The sequence below is a fragment of the Peromyscus maniculatus genome, chromosome 6, assembly GCF_049852395.1.
Source record: "Peromyscus maniculatus bairdii isolate BWxNUB_F1_BW_parent chromosome 6, HU_Pman_BW_mat_3.1, whole genome shotgun sequence".
NCBI classification, from domain to species: Eukaryota; Metazoa; Chordata; class Mammalia; order Rodentia; family Cricetidae; genus Peromyscus; species Peromyscus maniculatus.
The window spans coordinates 83,469,651-83,493,907 of record NC_134857.1 but is presented as its reverse complement, the minus strand read 5'-3'; the positions used below and the strand labels follow the sequence as shown (position 1 = coordinate 83,493,907).

Here is a 24,257-nt window from a genome sequence, read left to right as displayed (position 1 = left end):
GGAAGGTAGGGACGGAAGAGACTGTGATCAGGCCTGTGGAAGACGTGGGGGAGGGGGAGAAGGGGAGGAGTCTGTGACCGCTTTTATGGATTCCCCTGCACATGGGCATATGGGGTTATGGAGCTACACCATGCAGGGCGTAAAGCCCTGGAATGACTTTTTTTTTTTTTTTTTATTTGATTTGATTTTATTTTTTGCCAGCGCATGCACGGTCATGTAGCTCGGGGAGTGGCCAGGGATTCCCAGACTAACAGTCCTTATTTCCACTTGAAACCCCATAAGCATAATCTTTACACTGCTGGCTGTATAAGCCCTCACCAGGACGCCCATGGAGCTCTGCTTCCAGTGTTCTATGCCCCCTCGATTGCTTTTCCAAATAGTCCCCAATTCCTACTGTGTTCGAAGGGTACAATAAAGAAACCATTAAAATGGCCACTCCATGGTCAGGGGGTAGCTTTTTATTGTGGATGAGAGAGAGAGAACATCCAGAGGTATCGGGAAGAGTCCAGAGCAGAAAGAGAAACGGACTAGATGTGGCCAGGGCTGGGAAAGTGGGGTGTGGGAAATAAGGAGGGTAGTAAAGACAAGGTGAGTCCTGGGGAGGAAGCTGGAGGGAGGTCAGGGTAGAGGAGGTGGTGAGAAGGGCCAGGATGGGCCTTGATGTGTTTAACAAGTATGCACAAACAGGGCACTGAGGATGCCTGGAGGCTGGCATGGGCTTTGATATGCAACCTCAGGTATATGTCAGATGAAGAGCCGTATGTCCCTTCGGCCAGAGGTAAGGGAAATGACTTTTTCTCCCGCCACCCCCCAACTCACTCTGTAGACCAGGCTGTCCTCAAACTCACAGAGATCTACCTGCCTCTGCCTCCTGAGTGCTAGGATTAAAGGCATGTGTCACCACAGCGCAGTGGAAATGATTTTTTGGCTAAACCTGTTCCTCAAATTCCTGAGGAATGTTGACTACTAACTGCCAAAATCCTTCTTCAGTCCAGCTTGAGCTAAGTCAAGACTGTCTTTTCTGAACATACGCACTGCCCTTTGGAGTTTGGGGATCTGAAGTTTCCTTTGGACCTGACACCATCACAGACCAATTCCAGGGTCTGAATTGTCCATCCTGCCCAGAAGTCACTGCCACCTTACTTCACCACTTTCTAGGTGCCTTGCAAACAAGTCAGGTTGACATCCAAGATGAGTTAAAACATTTGCTGATCAACAAAATTCTTAGTGTAAGCATTGCAGCTCGGATGGAAAGGGATCCCGGCAGTCGGGAGCCAGGGAATACCACAGAGTCACCATAAGCATAGCAGTTTACAGCCCTGCTTCAGAGAGAGGTCTCCCCAATGTGGCGACTCTGCCCTGCAGAGGAGGGTTTCCCCAGAGAAGTTACAGGTCTGCTCGGGTCCTCCGGAGCGTAACAACTCCGCTCGCTCCCACAGGGGACCTCTGCTCTGGCAGAGGAGGGGTTCCTCATCACAAAGTGTTACAGTTCTGCTCAGCCCTTCTGGCGCCAGGGAAAGTTCCTCTATTGGGCAGGGGGTCTCACCCAAACCTCACTCAGGAGATGTATTGGGAGGGAAGAATCCAGGAGAGTGGCCACCTCTGCCAGAGTGGAAAAAGGCGGCTCTCAACTGAGCAGGTACAGGGCTTCTATAGGCCTTCTTGGGGGCAGAGTTTTTCCAGGGTGAATATTTTCCAGGTGGGAATTGGTTGGATTTTAATCCCTGAGCTTGGACAAACTCGGAGATTGGCTGGATTTTGTGCTCAGGGATTGGTTGGTTTTCATGTTGAGTTGGTCCGGGCCAGTGTTCCTTCGGCTCTTGTTTCAGGGTCAGTGTGTTTCTAGTGGGTCCTTTTTAGCCTTTTGGCTTTGGTTTCAGGGTCAAAGTGTGTTTCTCTCACTGGCTCTGGTTTCAGGGCCAGTGTGTACTTCTTTGACTGGCCCCTTTACCATACACTTAGGTCCTCTGCTCTTCCCCTTTCCAGAGACAGCAGCATTTTCTTGTGCAGTCCAGCTAGTCCCTGAGACACGATGGTGAAGGTCAGTGACTGGATTTGACCGTATTTAATAAAAAAAAAAAAAAATTCCAGCATGCTGGGGGTCAAACCATCTGACAAAGTGGCAAATGGCCACCCCAAGAGAAGCTCACAGGCTCCTTCTAAGCAGGATTAGGGGAATTCCAGCTGCGATTAAGTGGACTTTGAAGTGATTGGGTCTAGACCCTTACTGGTACAGGAATCATTTTATGATTGGCTCATGACATCTGCTCAGCAACTGTGGCTACAGTGTTAGGGTCTGTCTGCTGTGTCCGGGGTCTGTCTGCTGTGTCAGGGGTCTGTTTGACTGAAAATAGCAAGAACAATTCCAGTTTGTGGCTGGGTAGGACCCTGATTGGCTACTAGACTGGATGTACTTCCTGAGAGTCTGATTGAAGCCAGACATGAGTCAACATAGGATGATGGGGTAATATGGGGCAGAGATCTTAGCAAACTGGCCCCTGGCAAAAAAGCAAAAACAAATAACAACTGGCCCTGTTAGGGTCAGTCCTGTTATAAGGGGTCGGGGCGGGGGGGGGGGGGGGGGGAACGGCGACTCGACAGCCACTTCAGTTATCAGGGCTGCCTTCAACTCTCGGCAAAGTGGATATTGTTGACATCAATGACCCCTTCATTGACTACAAATACATGGTGTACATGTTCCAGTACAATTCTACCCACGGCAAATTCCACAGCACCAAGTTCAGAACGGGAAGCGTGTCATCAACGGGAAGGCCACCTCCATCTTCCAGCAGTGAGACCCCACCATCAAATGCTGAGTCTGTTGTAGGGTCTCCTGGTACCTCTACCACCATGGAGAACAAGGCCCACTTGAGGGGTGGAGCTTTTCCCCTTCTGCTGGTGCCTCTCATGTTTGTAGAACCGTAAGAAGTATGACAGCTAGCTCAAGACTGTCAGCAATGCCTCTTGCATCACCAGCGGCTTAGCGCAACCCCCTCCACCACCATGAGGGTTAGCTGTAACAACTTTTGCACCATCAAGGGACTTATGACTGCAATCCATGCCATCATCGCCACCCAGAGAGCTGCAGGTGACCTCTCTTGGAAAACACAGGGCTACCTAAAACATTACCCTTGCACTCACTGGCACTGTTAAAGCTGTGGGTATGGTCATCCCAGACCTAAATGGAAAACTCATTAGTACAGCCTTCTGTGTTCCCACCCGCAAGGTGTCCATTATGGATCTGACATGCCACCCGAGCTGCCAAGTAGATGACATGTTTAATAAGGCGGTGACACACGATAAAGGTCATCCTGGGCTACACTGAGCACCGGGTTGTCTCCTGCAACTTTAACAGCAATGCCCACCCTTCCACTATTTTTATTATTTATTTATTTGTTCCAGACAGGGTTTGTGTGTATAGCTTTGGAGTCTTTCCTGGAACTCAGAGATCGGCCTGCCTCTGCCTCCAGAGTGCTGGGATTAAAGATGTGCACCACCACTGCCCAGCTTTTGTTTGTTTTTTGAAACAGGTTTTTTGTTTTTTTTTTTGTATCTCTGGCTGTCCTGGAACTCACTCAGTAAACCAGGTTGGCCTCAAATTCAGAGATCCGCCTGCCTCTGCCTCCCGAGTGCTGGGATTAAAGGCATGCACCACCACCGCTGGCCACTTCTCCAGCTTTGATGCTAGGTATAGTGGGAATCTGGTAGTCAATTGTACCTAGGGTAAACATTAGAATGAAATAGTTGTTCTTTACCATATCCAGGATAACACTAGAATGGAATAGTTGTTTCTTGGAGATATTTAGACCTTGAAGAAATCATAGTAGAGAACAGATTTGTTTTCTATGATTCAGAGTTGTTTTTCTGAGGGAGTTTTCCATCCGTTGCACGACTCTGGTCACAAGCCTATCCTGGCACACCTGGAGCATCTTGCACTGCTGGGTACTGCAAACAGTACACAATCAGGACTGAGGTTGCAGGGCTGTGATGTTTTTCTTCAACGAGGTTTTGGTATGAGGAACTTGTTTTACAAACAATCAATACACTTCTGAATGGCTGAAAGTTCAGTCCATCAGAGGCTGGACCTCCCGCTTTGCTACCAAAGAGCCTGAGTTACATTCTGGAGTGACCCTCTTTCTCCGATTGTCCTGCTCAACACAGAGCTCCATCAGCTGGGGCTGCATCACCTCAGCACCTGTCAAGCTCATTTCCTGGTACTCAAGGAGTACGGCTATAGCAAGAGGGTGGTGACCGCATGGCCCACATGGCTCCCAAGGAGGAGTACGAAGCCCCGAACCACACACCACAGCAACGGTGAGGAAGACAGAGGCCCTCGGCTGCTTAGGAGCTCCTGTCCCAACTCAGCCCCCAACACTGAGCATGTCCTGTTTCTATCACAAATCCCCAGAATACCATCAATAAAGTTCATTGCACCCACCCACAAAAAATGCTTAGAACTGTACTTTATTCCACAAAAACATAACTCAAAGTTACAGCTTCCTGAACATGTTGGAAACCTTAAAGAAGCTTTGTCACAAAATTTGAAGCCTTAACAATGGACCTCTGCTACAAAATATGAGATGATTCTAAACTCTGAACACTCGGATTCTTACAGCTACAAAAATAGCCACATGTTGAAAATCTTTATTTTGCTACGACACACATATAAAGCAACACAACAGTATACACAGCCCACAGTCTCTAAACACCTAACCAGACAGCTGCTCTGAGAAAGCCCGCGGCCGAAGGTTTCGTGGAGCCCGCTCCTCTGCCCTCGGCCCGGTCAGAAGTCCTGGCGGATGTTCTCCTTGTTCGCCTCCCCATGCTGCTGCTTGATCTGGTAGATCTCGTTCTCCAGCTGCACGATCGTCCGCTCAATCTCATAGTTCTTACTTACCAGGGACACCCAACTGGGAAAGGGAAAAGCAAGGAGTTTCTCTTCAACACAGAGTTTTACTCAGGGCACTAACATTTCTAACTTGCTGTTTAAAACAAAGTGAAGCACACTTAGGGGACAGTAGGTGAAGGGGACACAGGATGTCTCTGCATTAGTTCTTAAAATTCTAAGTGAACCTACAATGGCCTCATGATGAAAGCTTTCCTCAGGAAATAAACAGAAACAGGAGAGAATGAGTGAGACAGAGACTTCCAGGAAGGGGTGATGGAAGAACGCCTAAGATGAACAGAAAACAGGGCAGAGTCTGAGAAAAGTGTGGGTAAGATCGCAGAATTGACAAAAACAAACACAACTTAAGGAGGTCACCATCACTATTTCCTGTAAATAAATCTCAAGGACAAACTTAACAGAAGCATCAGCTTGATGAAAAATGTGGAAGGTTGTTGGAGCCACTAGGTTTCCTAGTGGCTGTACCCAGCAGGACTGCAGAAGAGGTTGATTGGACCACAGGCCTGGGGACCAGGTGACTGTAACTAGCAAGGGGGAGGTCTTTTGCTCCACCCCTCGGCATTGTTATAAATGGATGGATAAGGATCCAGGCCCACCCGAGTCTATGCTGTGTTTTCTCTCTCCTCTAATTCTCTTCTCCCTCATTCCTCAAGAGTTCCTGGTGTAATGAGTGTGGGCGCTGGTCCCCTACAGAAGGTCCTGACACTGAGGACACTGGAGACGGGGAGGGACAAGAGAATGGTGTGGGTCGTGAAGGGGAAAGTAGAGATGACATAAAAACCCATGGCTGGATAGATGAACTTAATTTCTCTTTCTGGAAACTGGGTCTCACTCTGTAGCCAAGCCTAGCCTCAAACTCAAGATCCTTCTTCATTTCTCACAGGCTTCCACACACAGCTTATAGTTAGGGATTTCTAGAAATGATGCATGTATGTATATGTAGAAAAATATTTAAAAATAATACGCATTAACGGGGTAAACAAACAAAGGTGCAAACAAATTAGGCAGAGTATGGACTCTCCCTCCCTTCCTACAAGACAAACGGCCTCACGTTGGGGGCTGTAAACCAGCACCACTTGGCAGTGGCTCAGCCCTGGTCTGTAGTCACAGCTGCTCCGTGTGTGCCTCACTCAGTGAACAGCAGGCACATCAACAGCCTGCCTTTGACTCCCATGGACCCCACGTGAATACACGACTGTAATCTTAACTCTTGCTCTTAGAATACACTGAACAACTTAAAACACGATGAAATCCTACACTTACTTTGACTCCATTTCTCTCAATTTAGATCCAGCTGTGAGCTGCATGTTTTTTCGCTGCCAGTTTAAATCCTGAATATGTTTCCTGTAAAAATATTTTATACAGCCCAATGACATTTTAACATACGACAAAAATCAACAGAACAAGATAATACAAGAAAGGATCTTTTTGTTTGTTTATTTGTTTGTTTGTTTTGTTTTTCCGAGACAGGGTTTCCCTATGTAGTTTTGGTGCCTGTCCTGGATCTCGCCCTGTAGACCAGGCTGGCCTTGAACTCAAGAGATCCTGGCTCTGTCTCCCGAGTGCTGGGATTAAAGGCGTGCGCCACCACCTGGCAAGAAAGGATCTTTAAACTCTTTAGGACTCACATACACAATTATAGGCCAATTCTAGGAATTAACTTTCAGAATTAACTTTCTTCTAATTATTTCTCAATTACAAATTTCAGAAAATATGCTCTGTGGGAGAAAACAAAACAAACAAAACACCAACCAACCCACAAACACATACGTAGATCCCTCCTTCCATGAACTTTTCCTGGCAATGGCTGTGGGATTTTCAATGAGCACTGCTAGGCTTCAAATGCTTACCCTGTCTAACATTCACACTAGAGCAGACTGCCATTGTGAGATGCGAGGGGATGGAAGGGGTCCAATTACAGTGCTTAGAGGTGGACTTTAAGGAGGGGGTTGGTTGGATTAGATGAAATTATCAGAACAGAAATGCAAGAACAGAATACTAGTGGCTTTATAATCAGAGCCCAGAACACACACATGCAGCCTCCTGTCTCTTGTCATGTGATTCCACGTACCACTCGGAGATCTGTCCCTAACCGGGTTGTTAACAGACGCACTTCCTCAGCCTTGACTCTCCACAACTATAAGCCAAAATAAAGATCTTCTCTTTCAAACTTATCTAGTCTGTGGTATTATTAGCACTAGAGTATGAACTAAGACATTGGATGCCTTCCAGGTTCTTTCCTATATGCACATGTGTGCAGGGGTATTATCCTGCAATGTACTGCCTAACTCCCAAGGTGTTCTTTCTTTGTAGATTTGCAGATTTGTGAGTTGAACACGTTTTCAGGTTTCAAGCTTATCCTCGTCTCCACTTAGGTACAGCAAGCTCAGTACCAGATGCTGAACACAGTAGATCACAGTTGCCACATATTAAATGGCGATTTGTTAAATGAATGATCCACTGTCTAAACCAAACCAACTTCAAAACAAAAAGCCCAAATGCAGACAGGTTCTTGCACTTGTAACATATTCAGTAACATACACTATAGTGTGTGACACTCTGCTGTCCAGCCACGAGGTCCTGTCAGTCACCATCTACCAGCCTCACACCAAGGAGCTGTCTGAACGCAGCAGGTGTGGCTCTTCCAAGCTGTTAACTATGAAGGTGCCTCAGCACCTCTGGCTGGAGGCCAGGTCAGTTCCCCAGGTCTCCTGCCAGCTGTTCACATGACCCCTGCGGACGGGGTAGCTCCAGGTACAAACCCCTTCAGCTTGCAGGGAGTGTCCCCTGGGGGTTTGAGACAGTGTCTCACTATGGAGCCAGCTGTGAGCTTCTGAAGCTCTGGGGCTACAGCTGTGTTCCACACTTTGGCTCAATCTATGGATTGTTCAGGGTTTCCCAAGCCCCTTCTTATAAACCAGGAATCATTCAAGAAAGGATATATCCCAAGTTTCCCTTCAATACACACCACAGCATCCAAACTTTGACTTTCGCCACTCCCTGATATCTACCTCTTGGAATTTATGAATTTCTATTTCTCAAAGATAATGATTTACACACACTGACACCAATACTAATTAAAAAATGCTTAACAAAAGTGGATTAGCTATTTACTTTCACAGGACTATAGTCTTAAATGGTTTTCTTCCCCTGCTCTATCAGGGATCACCTAAATTTTATTCAAATAGAAAAAAACAACTTACCTTAACTTCTGAAGCTCTTTCTGCGCATGTTCAATCATATGAACGAGGTTTCTAAGGAAGGAAGAACACATACACTCTGAAATCTTGGTAACATCAATGAAAACTGAACTACCTATTTGTATTACAAAATCAAGTTTTTCTGCTAAAAATACTAAATCCTGGGATCTCTGTGTCCAGTATGTCAGATAATTAATAAATATTAGCTTGTTTAACCCAGCACTTCACTGACAGTTTAACTTTGGATATTGATGTTACTCGGCGCCCAACCCACCCACCCCAAGACAGGGTTTCTCTGGGTAGCACTGGCTGTCCTGGAACTCAGAGATCCACTGTCTCTGCCTCGCAAGTGCTGGGATTAAAGGCGTGCACCACCACCACCACCACCACCACCACCACCACCACCTGGCCTGATGTTACTTCTTAAATTCTCAGGACTTGGAGACAGTGTCCCACTATGCTGATCAGGCAGCTGCAAAGTTAAGGAAGGTACCCCCACACCCACGTGCCACATCAACAACTTATGACAGCACATCCCCTTTCAGGTTTCCTGGAGCACCCCTGGGCAGGCTGTGTTGCCGGCACTGACACCAGGGCTCCTCACTCAGGCTTCCTGGCTTCTAAATTCAATGTGCCGCTGCTCATTTCTCTCCTCCGCCAACCTGTTTCATCACACGGTGGTACCGTTCCGGCTTCCCCACGCCCCACATGCTGAAGGGTATCACTTTAGTGCTACTCTGGCCTCTGACCACTAAAAAGGATCTTTGGTGTTTGTTTGAACTTTCTTCTTGAAGGTTTACTTTGATAACATATGCTTCCCGTGGAAAAGGATCTATTGTGTTTGGAGGAGACAAAATACGCTCCGAATGTGATTCTGAAGGAAAGCAGGTGATGTGCACAGCAGTTGGTGGGAAGAGACACTGCAGTAGAACCTGAGTGAATGGAACTCTTAGTCTTTTCTTCTCCACACTGCCTGGCTCGTCTGAGCGAGGTCCCACTACAGCTCAGGCTGACCTTCAGCTGGGTCACCATGCCTGCTCTCCTTGCTGTCTGGTGACTCCACATCTCATGTTTGTGTGGTGTTCAGCCTGCGCATGCCTGGCAGGCACTACCACTGCTACCACCTGACTCCACCACCCTTTTAAAAATCTGTTTGAGAAAAGGTCTCAACCCAGTTTGGCACTGAACTTCTGATCTTCCCAAATGCTTGGATTCAAGGTGCTACTAGGTCCTTTTTAATGACGCTCTCTTTTTTTGAGACAGGGTCTACCCATGTGGACCAGGTGGGCTTGGAACTCATAGAAGCATGCACCACACCTGAGCTGAGCTCACAGGCATACAGGCATGCACTACCATACCTAGCTAGTCATTCTCATTCTGTAGTGGAGCAGACAGTTACATTTGCCCATGCAGACGCTGGAGAAGGATCTGGGCACGCCCAGCTCAGCAGAGTCCTTTCTAGCAGCATCTCTTTACAGCTTTGATCCTCTTTATCCCAACTCTACGCCACTAAACTGCTAAGCCTGCCTGAGCTACTGTACTGTGTGCGGTAGTTCACAAACATGTGCACAGCAGTCAACAGTTTGGACTGCTGGCCTATCGTGAAGGCTAACCAAGGGCCACTTCACCTTTTAATTGTTTTTAAAATTTTTTATTCATTTCTTTTTTTTTAATAGACAGGGTTTCCCTGTGCAGCCCTGGCTGTCCTGCAACAAACTCTGTAGACCAGGCTGGCCTCAAAGTCTGAGATCTGCCTGCCTCTGCCTCCCAAATTCTGGGATTAAAGGTGCACAGCACCACTGCCCAGTTATTTTATTTTTTTGAGGCAAGATCTCACTCTATAGCCCAAGCTGGCTGGGAAGTCATGGTGAGCCCCCTACCTTGGCCTTCTGAGCACTACTGGACTACAGGTGAACAACCATCCTGGTGAGGACTTTAAAGAACAGGACACGTGAATGAGAGAATTGGATTGCACTGTCAATCACCCTTGAGCGAGCTCATTTTCTTATACGGTACAGTGAACACAGGGTTAGTTATGTGAACGTAGGCTAGCTTAGCACTCGCAAACTCTAAGGTAGTTCTCAAGCCTTTCACTGGTGTAGTCCTGATACATTCCCAAGCCAAATCTAGCATTATTGTTGTTGTTATTCTGGATACAGGGTTTTGCTATATAAGCCTAGGATGACCTCAAACTCAATATATAAACTAGTCAGGCCCTGAACTTGTGGCAGCCCCCCTGCCTAAGTTTCCCAAGTGCTGAGATTCTAAGTATGTGCACACCATACTTTTTTTCTTTTAATTTTTCAAGACAGACTTTCTCTGTATAACTGTCCTAACTGTCCTGGAACTCACTTTTTAGCCCAGGCTGGCCTCGAACTCACAGAGATCCACCTGCCTCTGCCTCCCAAGCGTTGGGCACGACTACCTGGCTGAATATCACACTTTTAAAAGGCACTAAAAACTCTGGATGGGACAGGATAAGAAAGGGAGGATGACCAATGCTTCTTACTCGTTATATACTTTCCAGGCATTACACCCGTGTTGGGACATCAGTTCCAGATTCTCAATTCGAACTGCCTGATGCTCTAACTGGGCCATGGAATTGTTTACACACTCTTGCCATGCAGTAATGTCATTTTTCTGACCCGAGGAAGGGGCTGGAAGTTCATATCTGAAATTACACAACAAATAAACCAACATATCTTGCCAAGCCTTAATCACTCCTTCCAACAGCATCCCCATGGCTATATGTCCACTATATAAAGAAACAAATTACCAAACCCACACCCACCCACGCACAAAATGACTGAGGCAGTAGAAGAAACCTATTACCCTAGAACTAATATACAAATAAATACAGAGGTATACTGTAACAAAAATTATTTCCATAAGCATGAATTACTTAAGTAACCTGGAACAGCACAGAGACTCTGACATCTCTCATCCCTATTTGTTACCATGTAACCCCCCATCTTGGGTAAAGTGACTTATCAACTTTTTAAAAAGTTGCTTAAAAATATTGTATTTGGCCGGGCTTTGGTGGTGCACGCCTTTGATCCCAGCACTCAGGAGGCAGAGGCAGGTGGATCTCTGTAAGTTCGAGGCCAGCCTGGTCTACAAAGTGTCCAGGACAGGCTCCCAAGCTACACAGAGAAACCCTGTCTCGAAAATATATATCTGCTAACATTTTTGTTTTTGTTTTTTTAAAAAAAGGCCATAATTATGTTTACAGCACCCCGCACTCTATCTTCTAATGCCACTGCCTACACACAGCTGGCAACACTCAGCCACGACTGCCCAGTCACCAAGCCTAACCTCACTTACCTTTTCATGCTGAGTAACTCGATCGGTTGTCGGGCAGCCAGTCTTTCAAACTCATTTCTCATTATGTCAGTCTGATGCACAAACAATATAAAGAATTAGCACCAGGATCATGCTGGAAATAATGCTGAGATTTTATACTTTATACTACATTATAATGGATCTTCTTGCTTCTCTCAATTACACGCCCCCCCCCCCCCACACTAATACCTGAACCCAGGGTCTCACACATGTCTGTCCGTCCCCCGCAGGACACTAATATCTGAACCTAGGGTCTCGCACATGTTCCCCCCCCCAAGGACATTAATATCTGAACCCAGGGTCTTGCACATGTCCGTCCCCCCCCCCAGGACACTAATATCTGAACCCAGGATCTAGCACATGTGTCCCCCCCGCAGGACACTAATATCTGAACCCAGGGTCTCCCACATGTCCCCCCCAAGGACACTAATATCTGAACCCAGGGTCTTGCACATGTGCCCCCCCAGGACACTAATATCTGAACCCAGGGTCTCCCACATGTCCCCCCCAATGACACTAATATCTGAACCCAGGGTCTCGCACATGTTCCCCCCCCCCCCACACTAATATCTGAACCCATATCTTGCACACACACACCCCCAGGACACTAATATCTGAACCCAGGGTCTCCCACATGTCCCCCCCAATGACACTAATATCTGAACCCAGGGTCTTGCACATGTCCACCCCCCCACACACACTAATATCTGAACCCAGGGTCTCGCACATCCCCCCCCCCCAGGACACTAATATCTGAACCCAGGGTCTTGCACATGTCCACCCCCCACACACACTAATATCTGAACCCAGGGTCTCGCACATGTCGTACCATGATGCTAAACTCTTGTCATCTCCCAGTTTTGTTCTGAGCTCGAGTCTATCTAGGGTCTCTAGAAACAGGCACATTCGGCCCAGGCACAAAAGGAGGCAGACACAGAAGAACCCATGTGTCAAGGATTAACTCTAAACCAGCAGTTTCAATGCACTACTATCAGCTGTGGAGCTCTCAAGACAACTTTAACCCCAGCCACATGACACACTGTATTTCACAACAAATGTTTCAGACAGTCTCTGGTGCTGTGTGGTCTGACACAGTGTAAATCCCGCATGCTCCAGTTTAAAACCCCCGACTTCAATGAAGTCACACGCTGCAACACGTACCAGCACTGCAGAACCTTGGGTTTGGGACTTGATTTCTTAATTAACCACACTGAGTTATAAGACCCCCATGAGGGGTCACAACACAGTGTAAGAACCTGGGTTCTAGATGAGGAAGCTATCACAACAACTAACCTGCACAGGGAGCAGTCTCTCCGCCTGAAAGGCCTTCCTCAATCATCCAATATTAATTGGATGACAGCCACCCAGTTACCGTTGCATCTCTGTGTAGTCTGACTGTCCTGGAACTCCTTCTGAAGACCAGGCTGGCCTCAACCTCAGAGATCCACCTGCCTCTGCTTCTCAAGCGCACCCCTTTAATCCCAGCACTCGGGAGGCAGAGGCAGGTGGAGCTCTGTGAGTTGGAGGCTACTACAGAGAAATTGTGTGTGTTTGTGTGTGTGTGTGTGTGTGTGTGCCTGTGTGTTTGTGTGTGTGTGTTTGTGTGTGTGTTGCAAAACAAAGCAAGCAATTACCAGAGTGAAGAGACCTCATAGGATGGAAATCTCTGCCAGCTATTTATCTTAACAGAGTTTAATGTCCATGATATATAGAGAACAGGAAAAACCTAATCAAAGGACAAGTCCCATAATAAGCAGACAGGCAAATCAGCTGAACAGTCAGCCAGAAAATGCAAATCAAAACTACATCAAATCTGGGAGTGGTGGTCATGCCTTTAATCCCAGCACTTGGAGGTACAGATAAGGAGATTGGCAGTTCGAGGCTATCCCAGGCAACATGTTGAGTTCAATGCCAGCCTCAACTACTTGACACTGTCTAAACACACACACACTCCTACATCAAGAGCTGGATGTGGTGCCTTACACTTGTAATTTCAACACTCACAAACCCGAAGCAGGAAGACTATTCCAAGTTCAAAGCTGACCTGTCCTAGTTGAGTTCCAGGCCAGCCTGAGCTACAGTCTCAAAAACACCAACGTTAATTGACAGACGAACAAAAATGAACAGTTATGTAATTCACAGGACCGTTTTCTGAGCTAGGGAAGATAGTCCAATCCACCATTAGCAACTATTAAGAAAGGATTAAGGAATCATGCTGCATTTTAAAAGGGTAGAAAAAATGTATTAAAGCATTTAAAAGTTTGTAACTGAATAACTGATTAGGACCTAAACAGCATTTTGCATTTGTAGGATAACCATTTAAAATGTATGCAGGTAGACATGTTTGTTCAGGCATTCATACACCTGCTAACTGTCTTGAGTTTTGGTCAAAAATCTCCCTCCAGTGGTTGCAAAGAGCACAGATAGTTACGATTATAAAGGTTAAAATCCCGTGATCACTACTTGTTTTTAGTGGACCTTAGAATAAAGTCCTTTTGTCAAATTTACTAGGGACTCTATCAAAAAATGAAAGACCCAAAATGTTTTTATTAAACAAGTCTGGAGGCACTAATAAAGTATTTCTTGTAATACGGACCCTGCGGAAAGCTCATCTGGCTATTTTGAGCCAACTGATGACATGCAATGCGAGCAGCAAGCAACAGTTAACCTGGAAGACGCCCACTTTACACAGCTAAAGCCCTCAATCCGAAATCTAAGTCCGCAGGAATCCCGGTCGGGACGCGGGGCTCGGGACACCGTACTTACTTCGAAGGCGGAATAATCGGGGGCTGTCAGGTAGCTCAGGTAGTTCTTGGTAGGTCGGTATCTGCGCGTTTCCTCCTCCACCAGGGCCGCAGCCTAAGAACGAGAAGAGGCCGGGGTCGCGGCGGGAAAGGGCAGCGCGCCTCGGGCGGCCCCACCGCACGCACCCCGCACTCACCGCTTCCCGCACGCCGGGCGCCTCGTAGCCTTGATCAAAGTACGGCAGCGCATCCACCACCACCTCCCCCGCTACCAAGCCCGTGCCCGCCATGGCGCAGCGCTCCGCTCCACCGTCGCCGTCTGAGTCTGCGCGGGGCTCAGAACCATACCACTGCGCCTGCGCCCGGCGCTGACGTCATACACGCCGCCGACTCTTGGACTCCGGCGCATGCTCAGCTGCGGATTGTGTAGCCGCTCGGCCTTCGGGACTGTTTTGTTTGGGGTGGACGAGGCCTCACGCACTGACGTCCCAGTAGGCTTGGCACCTTGCTTGTCTTTTCGTGGGTACCGTGTTTTCTTCTGAAGCTCCGAGGGCAATTTTATTCGAGTTCAAGAGGAAAACAATAGGGCAGCCAGGAGGCAAGACACGGGGGAGAGGAACCCATGCCCCGCCTCTTTTAAGATGTATTTATTATGTCTAGTGTTCTGTCTGCATGTGTCCCTGGAGGCCAGCAGAGGGCGCCAGGTCTCATTACGGGTGGTTGTGAGCCACCATGTGGGAATTGAACTCGGGGACCTCTGGAAAGATGGCTCAGAGGTTAAGAGCACTGACTGCTCTTCCAGAGAAACCATGCCTTTTGAGTTAGGCATAGAGGTTAGCAATGCAGGTGAGATTAGCAGCCGCAGAGCAGAAGGGAGAGGGAGTTAAAAGAGTGAGAACGTTCAGGGCATTTGGGGCGTGGGGTCTTCGTAAGAGGCAGTTGTTGGACTTAACTGGAGAGGAGGAATATATTTCCCACACCCTTTAACCTTTCATCTTCTAAACTCTCGCTTAGTCTTGGGCTTCTCGCACACCTTGCTTTATCTTCATGTCACAGCGGGTCCTTTAAGAATGTTCTTTTATAGACACCACAAACGGGAGCCTGTTTCTAAAGAAAATGATAGTTTTCAGATCTAACAACCTTACTTAAGAAGCTGGGGGTGTAGCTCAGTGGTAAAGCCCCATTTCAATCCCCAGCACTGCAGACAAACACCTTATCCCTTCCAGGACTGGACTTACATCTACGGGATGCCTCGTTTAAAAAGCTTTGCCATTTTTTGTCTTTGGAGCCTACATAAAAACCAATCATTTTGCTTCTAGGATTTGTGGTAATAGTGATCCTCATTGGCTCTCAACCCTTCAGGCTGTAGCTAGTATACATTTTCTGTTAAGCATCTCCTAGACTAAGAGGTAAATGCAAAAAAGATTGTTGGACTATATGTCCTGCCTAATGTGCATTCAACTAAAGCTTATCTTTTAAGAGCTGTGGAAAAGTGGGTCTCATTTATACGCCTGGTTAGTCTAAGATGGATATGGGTGCTTATGATTTTACATTATGTAAATGTGCTGCCTATAGGTTTAAGTGAAAGAGCTTCACAACTTGTGGGTTGATGAGAACTGCCTCCTAGGTGGTATCTGAACACTCCAGTTGGTGGCGCTGTTGCGGTGGTTTAGGAGGTGCCTGCCGCCTGGCTGGAGCAAGTAAGTCACTGGAGGTGGGCGGTTAAAGCCTTTTGCACTCTGCTTCCAAACTGCTGTTTGAAGATGTGAGCTCTCAGCTCCCCACCCCTGCCTCCATGCCTTTGGCTTGGCGCCATGCTTCCTCACCATGATGGACTCTTACCCCCTGGACCTGTAAGCTAAATAAGCTTTCTTCTTTAAGTTGCTTGTTTTTATCACTGCAACAGAAAAGTAACTAATACACATCTTAAGTGGATTTATTTTAAATTCTCCAAGAGATCTGTGGGATTTTTAAAATGCCTTTATTCATTAAAAGACCTGTAAACATTTGATAGAAATCTTGAACAGTTCTTTTTACAAACATATTCAGAATTCACAATATTTTACAAAAACAAAATACAACAAACTCAAGGAAAGGAAGCAGCTTTAGGTTGTAAGAAGGTAAGACTCGCATCTCCCAAAGCACAGGCTCCCTGCAGAGGAATGGCCATGACCAACCACAGTAAACACTCCTATTCCCATCTTATAAACAACCGATATGAACTGTTCCTTCAGGATTGGAGTGTAAGAAGAGACCAAATGGGGAGATGTCTGAGAAGAGGGCCACTGTGGTAAGCGGCACCAGCACTTTAAGACACAGGCTCAGCTCTTTTCCCTGGACCCACATCTGGGAACTATATTGCACAGCACCAGTCTTCCATGGATTCATTCAGACACACTTGAATGGGTAATAATGACTAATGTACAAGTCAGTCAAATGTACCCCAATACAATGTACAACACTTTCTAAGTCTCAATGAATCTTTTCCATGCTAGGTAACGCCATTAGCAAAGCTTAAAGAAAACAACTGACATTTGCTACAACATTTACCATTTATCAATGAAAACTGCACCTTCACTAACAAAACTCCTTTTTCCCAGGCACTGCTCATACATTAGATTTTCAGCATCTGGTTGATGAAGAGGTATAGGCTTAGAAAATACTCTGTGTCTAATTAGAATAAAAACTCACAACGGAAAAATAATTAGTGTGGCAGAGCACACATATGGCCCTGGGTTCCATTCCCAGCACCCAAAACAAAGCAAAAGAAGCAGGGTCTCATCTAGACCCCCAGAGCTTGAAGTCTCATCAAAGCCTGGAGGTGGCTCTGCTATACTCCATGGAGAACTTTAAACACTGCTATAACACTAAAGAGCCCAAGTTTCCATCTGCAGGATTAACTAGCTTCCTCTGTGTTCCTAGTTTGGCTTAGTTCTACCTTGAGTATATAACTGGCCAAATTACTTAACCTCTCTGAACTCCAGTTTCTTGCAAAATATTATGAAGCTGATTGAAAGCTTGAATAAAAAAAATGACATATGTAAATGTATCACAGTGCAGCAAACTGTGGCACCAAAAGCCAACCAACAGGTAGCTTATGTCCTTAAAAGGACATTTTCATATTGGCTGTATTCCACAAAGCATAATAATGCTGACAGGTGAGAGGCAAGCTATTCCAGCCGGACGTGTTCTGATGAGGATCAGCATGGGCTCCGCTTTCTTAAAGAACTAACATGAGTGACGTTCTCCAAGATAGGCTGTGGGACAAAAGGGTAATATCAATGGTGAAAACATTGGAATTAAAGCAACTGGATGCTTTCCTGATGGGAATCGTGTAAGGTGTAATTGTAGTGTTCTCCATTTCTACTGAGCCTCTCTAGTACCTGACACTCAGCCTTTTTCTCATTATTCTCATCTTTGCATTGTTTTTAAAACATGCAACACCAGCCGGGCAGTGGTGGCGCACGCCTTTAATCCCAGCACTCGGGAGGCAGAGCCAGGTAGATCTCTGTGAGTTCGAGGCCAGCCTGGTCTACAGAGTTCCAGGAAAGGCGCAAAGCTACACAGAGAAACCCTGTCTCAAAAAACAAAACAAAAAACAAAAACATGCAACACCAAGTATTTCCAAGTCTTTTTCTTGTAAAAGACAACTGCTTTCATAGACTAAGCACAAAACAGAGCTTCTTGTAACCACCAATAACCAAAGAGAAAACACCACAGTAAAAACAACTTGGCCAGGAGTGGTGATACCTGCCTTTAATCCCAGCACTCGGGAGGCAGAGGCAGGCAGATCTCTGAGTTTAAGGCCAGCCTGGTCTACAGAATGAGTTCCAGGACAGCCAGGGATACACAGAGAGACCCTGTCTCAAAACAAACAAACAAACAACCTAAACCAACCAACCAAAGGAAAAGTCCCCAGATTCGAAGCAGTAGAGAGTGCATTGGTCTAGACTACTCCAGCTTGCCTACAGCAGCAGCAGGAGAGGTCTCCTCTGACGCCTTTCTCCTTGTCCACTCTCAAGGACTCCGTGGGACTGACTCCAGGCACCAGGCCCTTGGAGAGAGGCTCTCTTTGGCACCTTCAGTTATGTTTAGGATGAAGGCAGAGTCACTTCTTGTGGAGAAATCTCATTTTGCTTCCTGGAAGGAGGAGAAGAGAATGAGTGCCTTGTTTACCTTCACCCGCTGTACCACTGAGGCAAGGCACCAACAGCCTGGCCGGTCAGAGTCACTCAGAGTAGCTGCCTTGTCAAGTGCTGTGGTTTGGGTAAGTGTCCCCCAAAGTCCTACGTGTAAAAGCTTGGTCCCCAGCTTGTGGTACTATGGAATGTAATGGGCCCTTAAAGAGGAGGGGCCTCGAGGGAGAAGGCCTGGTCACGAGTGTGCCCTTGCAGGTACCTGGCCCCTGCCTGTCTCTGCTTCCTGGCAGGCATCACAGCCGCTTCTACCCACGTCTTGCCATGATGTATTACCTTGCCACGGGCCCAAAAGCATCAGGGCCACTCAGCCACGGGCTGAAACTCCCCAAACTCGGAGCCCAACCAGGTGTCTCGAGTCTAACGTCTCGTTCTTACCATCTGAGGCATTCTGTTGCCCTAATGGAAAGTCATCAGTTGATGTGTTTAGCCACTAAAGCCTCCACGAGTGTCTAATTGCAGAGGTGGAAAAGAACTCAAGACATAATCTAATACAAGTGGTTTTCAACTAAACTGGAGTTTCAAATTACCTGGCTTACTCCCTGGAGAGTCCACAGAAAACTTTGTTAAAGTCCCTAAAGATTATCATCTGATCTAATCCAACCTCAAGGTACAGGTGAAATCATAGCTTTCTGCATACTTTACTAGGTAAGGACAGGGTCTAATCAGGAGTGTATATTCCAAAGCTCAGAGTGTAAGATCACTGTTTGGGATAGGCACATCACTGTTCTCATGTAATACTGGAATTTAAAAATCATAAGGAAATGCAAAATTAGAGTGAGGCATCCTCTCTGCTTTCCAGTCCCTCAGATCAGGTATTTTTTAAGTCTGAAGTCCATGGACCCTCTAAAACTCTATGTAAAATTTATCTGTACGCATTTTTCTGGTAAATAGGACTACTTTTAAAAAAGCATGCTCAAAGGATGTAACCTAGAAAAGCTTCATGATCATAAAATGGAAACTTATACCTTAAGGCTAATTAGGGGTTTCACTAAGGGAGAGAGCCCAGGCCCACCCTCGTGGGGAAGCCCCAGCTTGAGGTGACTGACTTTCTGAAACATGAGGAGCCAGCTCGAGGTTGCATTGCTGACTGGATTATGAGTCTTGGGGATGAAGTTTGTTTACTGCAGGGCTCTTTTATAGCCATTTTATCTAACAGGAGAGCAAAGCAACTCACCAAGACTCCGCAAAATTCTATTCACCCCACTGGGTTCCGACTCAGGAATTGTTTCCAAATACTGGAGAGCCCGGACTTCAAATAGACCTAGGAAGAAGACATTGGTGAGACTGTCCAACACTCCACCCTGGAAACCAATTAAATAAGCCCTTCCTTTTTCTTCCGATTTTGGGCAGTGCTGTGGGCGGACTCAGGTCTCTGCACATGCTAGGCTGCTTAACTACTGAGCTACACCCCTTTCTTACTTATTTACTTAACTTTGTGTATGTTCATGCTTTTATGTATGTGTGTAGGGTTGGCATGTGCATGCCACAACACACATGTAGAGGTCAGAGGTTAGCTTGTGGGTGTCTGATCTCTCCTTCAATCATATTGAGCCAGGGATAGAACTCAGGTTGTCACGGTTGTTAACAAATGCCTTTACCAGATGATCTACCTCCCCAGCCCTAATCCTGTTCTTATTACCAGTGTATTATTGTACAGTTAAACGGTATTACAGATAATTCCCATAGTAACTCAGATATGCCCTTGTAAGTCGACACATTTTGTCTATTATTCAGTCCTTCTAAGTATTCACCAACTAAGGAGGGATTGGTTTATGGTAGAGCCCACCTTTAACTCCGCTTTGCCGAAGCTCCCGGTCCTGAACAAATCCTGCAAACATCTGCGTCTCCATGAAGAGATCTAGAAAATGGCGGACACTTCGGGAAGTGTGGGACTTTCGGAATGGCTCCCTCTGGAACACACGCTCCCCACGCTCTGTGACAGTCATATTCAGAGAATAATGTCCCACAAGCTCCACAAAAAACCTTACAAATGCTTCAGACACCAGAGAATTGAGTGTCACATCTGTTTCAAAATGAAATAAAGAGAGAAAGCTAAGTTTTGTGAATGTAGGAATACTGACACTAGTTACGGAAGCCATGTCTAAAGAGTCGTGAAGAACCAAGAATCAATGCAGGAATATGGTTACTAGCTTGCTGCACAGACCACGGCATGCAAAAGCAAATGGCTTCCGTCTTGACTGGCGTTTCCCTCCCACGGCACTCTGACTGCATCGTGCAGCCTGGCTTCCACACTGCAGCTTCATTATTCATGCAAAGGCAACCGGTCTTTCTACTGTCCCCTCTTCCCTTCTGTGCTGCATCCGCGCTGCATCCGCGCTGCATCTGCCCCCTCTCTGCTCCCCTGGCCTCCTGATCCCCGTCTCGCCTGTGTGACTGACAATTTGGTCTTCTCTTGCCCCTTCCTCCTCCCCTGAATACGGTCCTGGGACCACTTCTCTTCAGCAGTCTACTCCTTAAAGAGCTGATTGGCAGCAGGTCTGGTGGCTCACACCTGTAATCCCTGCACTTGGGAGATGCAGGCAGGAGAATCAGGAGTTCAAGACCACCCTCAGCTATATAGTGAGCTTTGAGGCCAGTTTGGGCTCCATGCGATCCTGTCTTCAGCAGCAGCCGCCGCAGCCAACAAACGAAGCCAGCTGGCACAGAGACAGAGCTGGCTGGCTATGCAATTCAAGTCTCCAGACCAGTATTTCACCCTTGCCGTTCTCAGGCTGTCAATGGGGTCATTATTTGGCTGTCCCATTATAAATTGCCTAATTTACAAAGTGCATAAATTCCATTTGTCTATAAGTCACCATATCAGATCCTTTACAAAACTTGGTAGGCTATGAGCCAATTAAAATAAGATATGTCAAAACACAAATGCACTATATTCTTCTATATATCACTTGCCTCCTCAACTTTCTCACCTAATATTACACTATGATTTATTCTAATAAAAATAATTTACTGAGTACTAAGTACATGTCAGGCACTACACCAAATACTCTTACAAAGACAATAATCAGCGCCGGGCGGTGGTAGCGCGCGCCTTTAATCCCAGCACTCGGGAGGCAGAGCCAGGTGGATCTCTGTGAGTTCGAGGCCAGCCTGGGCTACCAAGTGAGTCCCAAGAAAGGTGCAAAGCTACACAGAGAAACCCTGTCTCGAAAAACCAAAAAAAAAGACAATAATCAGATACGACTCCTCTGCTCTCTGACTGTCCATCCGTCTGTCCATACTCCCTCTTTAGGATCTTTCTGTCACCCAGGCTGGTCTCAAACTGGATCTTTTACTACCTCCCAAGTGCTGAGACTACAGGGGTCAACTATTGTGCCTGGAAATACTTCCATGGTGGGTTTTTTGTTTCTTTGTTTTTAAAGACAAGTTCTCCAGGCTGGCCTGGAACTCACTATGTAGATCCACCTGCCTCTGCCTCAGAATGCTGCGATTGAAGGCACATGGCACCACACCCTGCCTCAAAACAATGCTCGATCACTCTCTAGCTCTCTCCCTTCCATCTGTTCCTATCAGTAAACAGCCTTGGTTTCCCAGCTGACATGTCCACGATGACCCTGTTTCTTGTTGTTTTGTTTTCTGAGACAGAGCCTCATTATGTAGCCTTTGCTGGCCTGGCACGGTGTAGACCAGGCTGGCCTCGAACTCATGAAGATCCAAAGACTCTGCCTTCCAAGTGCTGAGATTAAAGGTGTGTGTCACCATGCCCACTGACACATGGTTTGTATGGAGTCATGGGGAGGAGAGGGGAAGAAGTCAATAAATACTGGGGAGAGGGAGACATTCTTTAAAAGACAGGATGAAGAACTCAAAGAGAAAATGACCAATGAGACAGACCTACAGGAAGAGAGTATTCTATGAATGTCACTTTTCAAAGGTCCTGGACAGGACTGGGGCTGGCACTCTGGGGGTCTGTAAGAAAGGGTGTGAGATTTTCAAGGTGCACGAAGTTGGCACGTCCCTTAGCTGAGTGCTGATCTTAGTGTGTTCACGGCTTTAACCTGAACTTTAGTCCTCAGCCCAAGTCTCACACCTTGTGAAAACTGCTGTTCCTGGGCCAAGACTTCATTCCGGTCTTCTAGAATCTGTCCCAAGGCAGCTTGAAGTTTAGGTGGTAGGATTTCGTCCTCATCGGACACCTTGAGAGAAAGCAGCACACTGCGTGAGCCTTCCGAGAGTCCACACAGGCGCCAGCTCACAGCCCCATCCCACAGGTGGCTTGGTGGACTTCTGCCTTAACTTTACTTCTAAAAATTAAGTAACACCTTGTAAAATTCTCTGGCACTTTTTTTTTTTTAAATCTCTCATCTACAAGTTTCATTGTCTTCAAAGCCATTGCCCTATAAATGGTAGTTCAAATGTGAGGCGCCAACTGCTTTGGATGAAAGATCTGGTTTCCACACTCAGCTTACACCCAGAGAGCTGCTCTGAGACTCAATGCTGTCCCCTCATCCGACAGAAAGGACCACTTGTTAGGATTGCTAGTAAGCTGCCTCTAAAGCATTCTATGAGTGCCCACTGCCCTCTGTCTACGGGACAGCTGTCTTACCATCATCTTTAGACATTAACTTTTTTTTTTTTTAAGATTTATTTATTTATTATGTATACAGAGGAGGGCGCCAGATCTCATTACAGATGGTTGTGAGCCACCATGTGGTTGCTGGGAATTGAACTCAGGACCTCTGGAAGAACAGCCAGTGCTCTTAACCTCTGAGCCATCTCTCCAGCCCCTAGACGTTAACTCCTAACTGAGCAGCTACATCACCAGAGTGAGGTGCTTGTCTCTGCTTTCTGTGTGCTGAACTGGACACAGGAGCCTATGTATCTAGATGGGTACTCTACCACTGAGCTGCATCCTCAGTCCAATAAATTTAACTAACTTAGAGGCTTATATGTCCACCCTCCTGGAGTTGGTTACTTCTCTTGAGAATGACATTTATGCTGTTTCCTCCTTCCTCCTTTGGGATGGACACCTATAAACTCAAGCCAAAGTTTTCAGGCCGATCCTGTATGGTTAGCTACAGTGTCAACTCAGATGGGTATGAACTAGAAGTCCTTTCTGAGTCATGTGCTCTAAGCACTTCCACGTATTTTCTGTCTAAAGGCCTATAGACACCTATGTCCCCAAACGTTACGTAAGCCTCTCCTTTGTCACTCACCTCCTGCAGGAACTTGTCTGCACACAGATCAACTATCAGCACCTGAGGAATAAAGGAGACGGGCAGGTTCAACCAGAGACATCCACACACACACCAGCACTACTGGACCGGGATGGGCACTTTGGTTCTTTCAGGCCATGGGAACAGTTTCAACAAAATTAACTCCGAGTTGCAGCCAATGTAAAAGTTAATCCATCAAAACAACAAATGAATTGGAAAAAGAAAAAGAGGTACACAATTACATATTACAGAGATTTACCAGGTCAGTGTGGTAGAGCAGTGAGGAGAACAGCCTTTTCAACAAGCGATACCGAGGAGGTGGGTAGCTACAAAGAGGGAAAATCCCCAAAGGATCTACACCACACTATTTGCAAACAAATGAAGTACTAGGTGGAGTAGAAAAAAGGCAAATACAGGGAGATAACAGAGGAGGACATTCATGTGAAAATGTAAGCAGCCCATGAAAACATCAGTCTTAAATGAAAACACTGGCATCTTAACCACATACAAATGAACAACTCTCCTCCATTAAAAAGTGTCATTTCAGGTTGGGTGTGGTGATGCAAGATAAAATACCAGCGGTCTGGAGGCTATGACAGGACGGCTGCCAAGTCCCACCCAGCCTGGAGACGGAGGGAGACCCTGCGTCAAAAACGAACAAATGGCCTTCACCCTAAAACCCAACAAAA

General features: G+C 46.5%; 2 protein-coding genes across 5 annotated transcripts in view; both read right to left on the bottom strand.

Annotated features, from left to right (window-relative positions):
• Positions 1 to 4,448: 4,448 nt before the first annotated feature.
• On the bottom strand, positions 4,449 to 14,549 carry Bcas2 (BCAS2 pre-mRNA processing factor). Of its 2 annotated transcripts, XM_006980794.4 has the most exons (7): positions 14,390 to 14,549; positions 14,215 to 14,307; positions 11,431 to 11,501; positions 10,616 to 10,777; positions 8,110 to 8,160; positions 6,170 to 6,250; positions 4,449 to 4,910 (listed from the first exon to the last, which is right to left on the bottom strand). In XM_006980794.4, the coding sequence occupies exons 1-7, from the start codon at positions 14,480 to 14,482 to the stop codon at positions 4,784 to 4,786; spliced, it is 678 nt and encodes a 225-aa protein (XP_006980856.1). In that variant the 5' UTR covers positions 14,483 to 14,549; the 3' UTR covers positions 4,449 to 4,783. The 2 variants fall into 2 exon arrangements, with proteins under 2 accessions (XP_006980856.1, XP_042135562.1); XM_042279628.2 differs by lacking the exon at positions 10,616 to 10,777.
• A 1,605-nt stretch (positions 14,550 to 16,154) lies between these two features.
• Positions 16,155 to 24,257, bottom strand: part of Dennd2c (DENN domain containing 2C) — a 74,043-nt gene continuing 65,940 nt past the window's right edge. For all 3 annotated transcript variants that reach the window (XM_006980792.4, XM_076574740.1, XM_076574741.1), the window contains 5 exons: positions 23,569 to 23,610; positions 22,443 to 22,548; positions 20,178 to 20,414; positions 19,566 to 19,652; positions 16,155 to 18,332 (listed from right to left, as the gene is read on the bottom strand). In XM_006980792.4, the coding sequence (XP_006980854.2) occupies positions 18,301 to 18,332; positions 19,566 to 19,652; positions 20,178 to 20,414; positions 22,443 to 22,548; positions 23,569 to 23,610 (504 nt within the window). In that variant the 3' untranslated portion in view covers positions 16,155 to 18,300. The remainder of the gene's footprint in view (positions 18,333 to 19,565; positions 19,653 to 20,177; positions 20,415 to 22,442; positions 22,549 to 23,568; positions 23,611 to 24,257) is intronic.

Excerpts from the sequence above, each read along its gene's own strand:
- Bcas2 (XM_006980794.4), bottom strand. The coding sequence starts at position 14,482 with ATGGCGGGCACGGGCTTGGTAGCGGGGGAGGTGGTGGTGGATGCGCTG. Across the intron at positions 14,308-14,389 it reads CGCCCGGCGTGCGGGAAGCG|GCTGCGGCCCTGGTGGAGGA; the intron begins GTGAGTGCGGGG and ends TCTCGTTCTTAG. Across the intron at positions 11,502-14,214 it reads CCGATTATTCCGCCTTCGAA|ACTGACATAATGAGAAATGA; the intron begins GTAAGTACGGTG and ends TTTGTGCATCAG.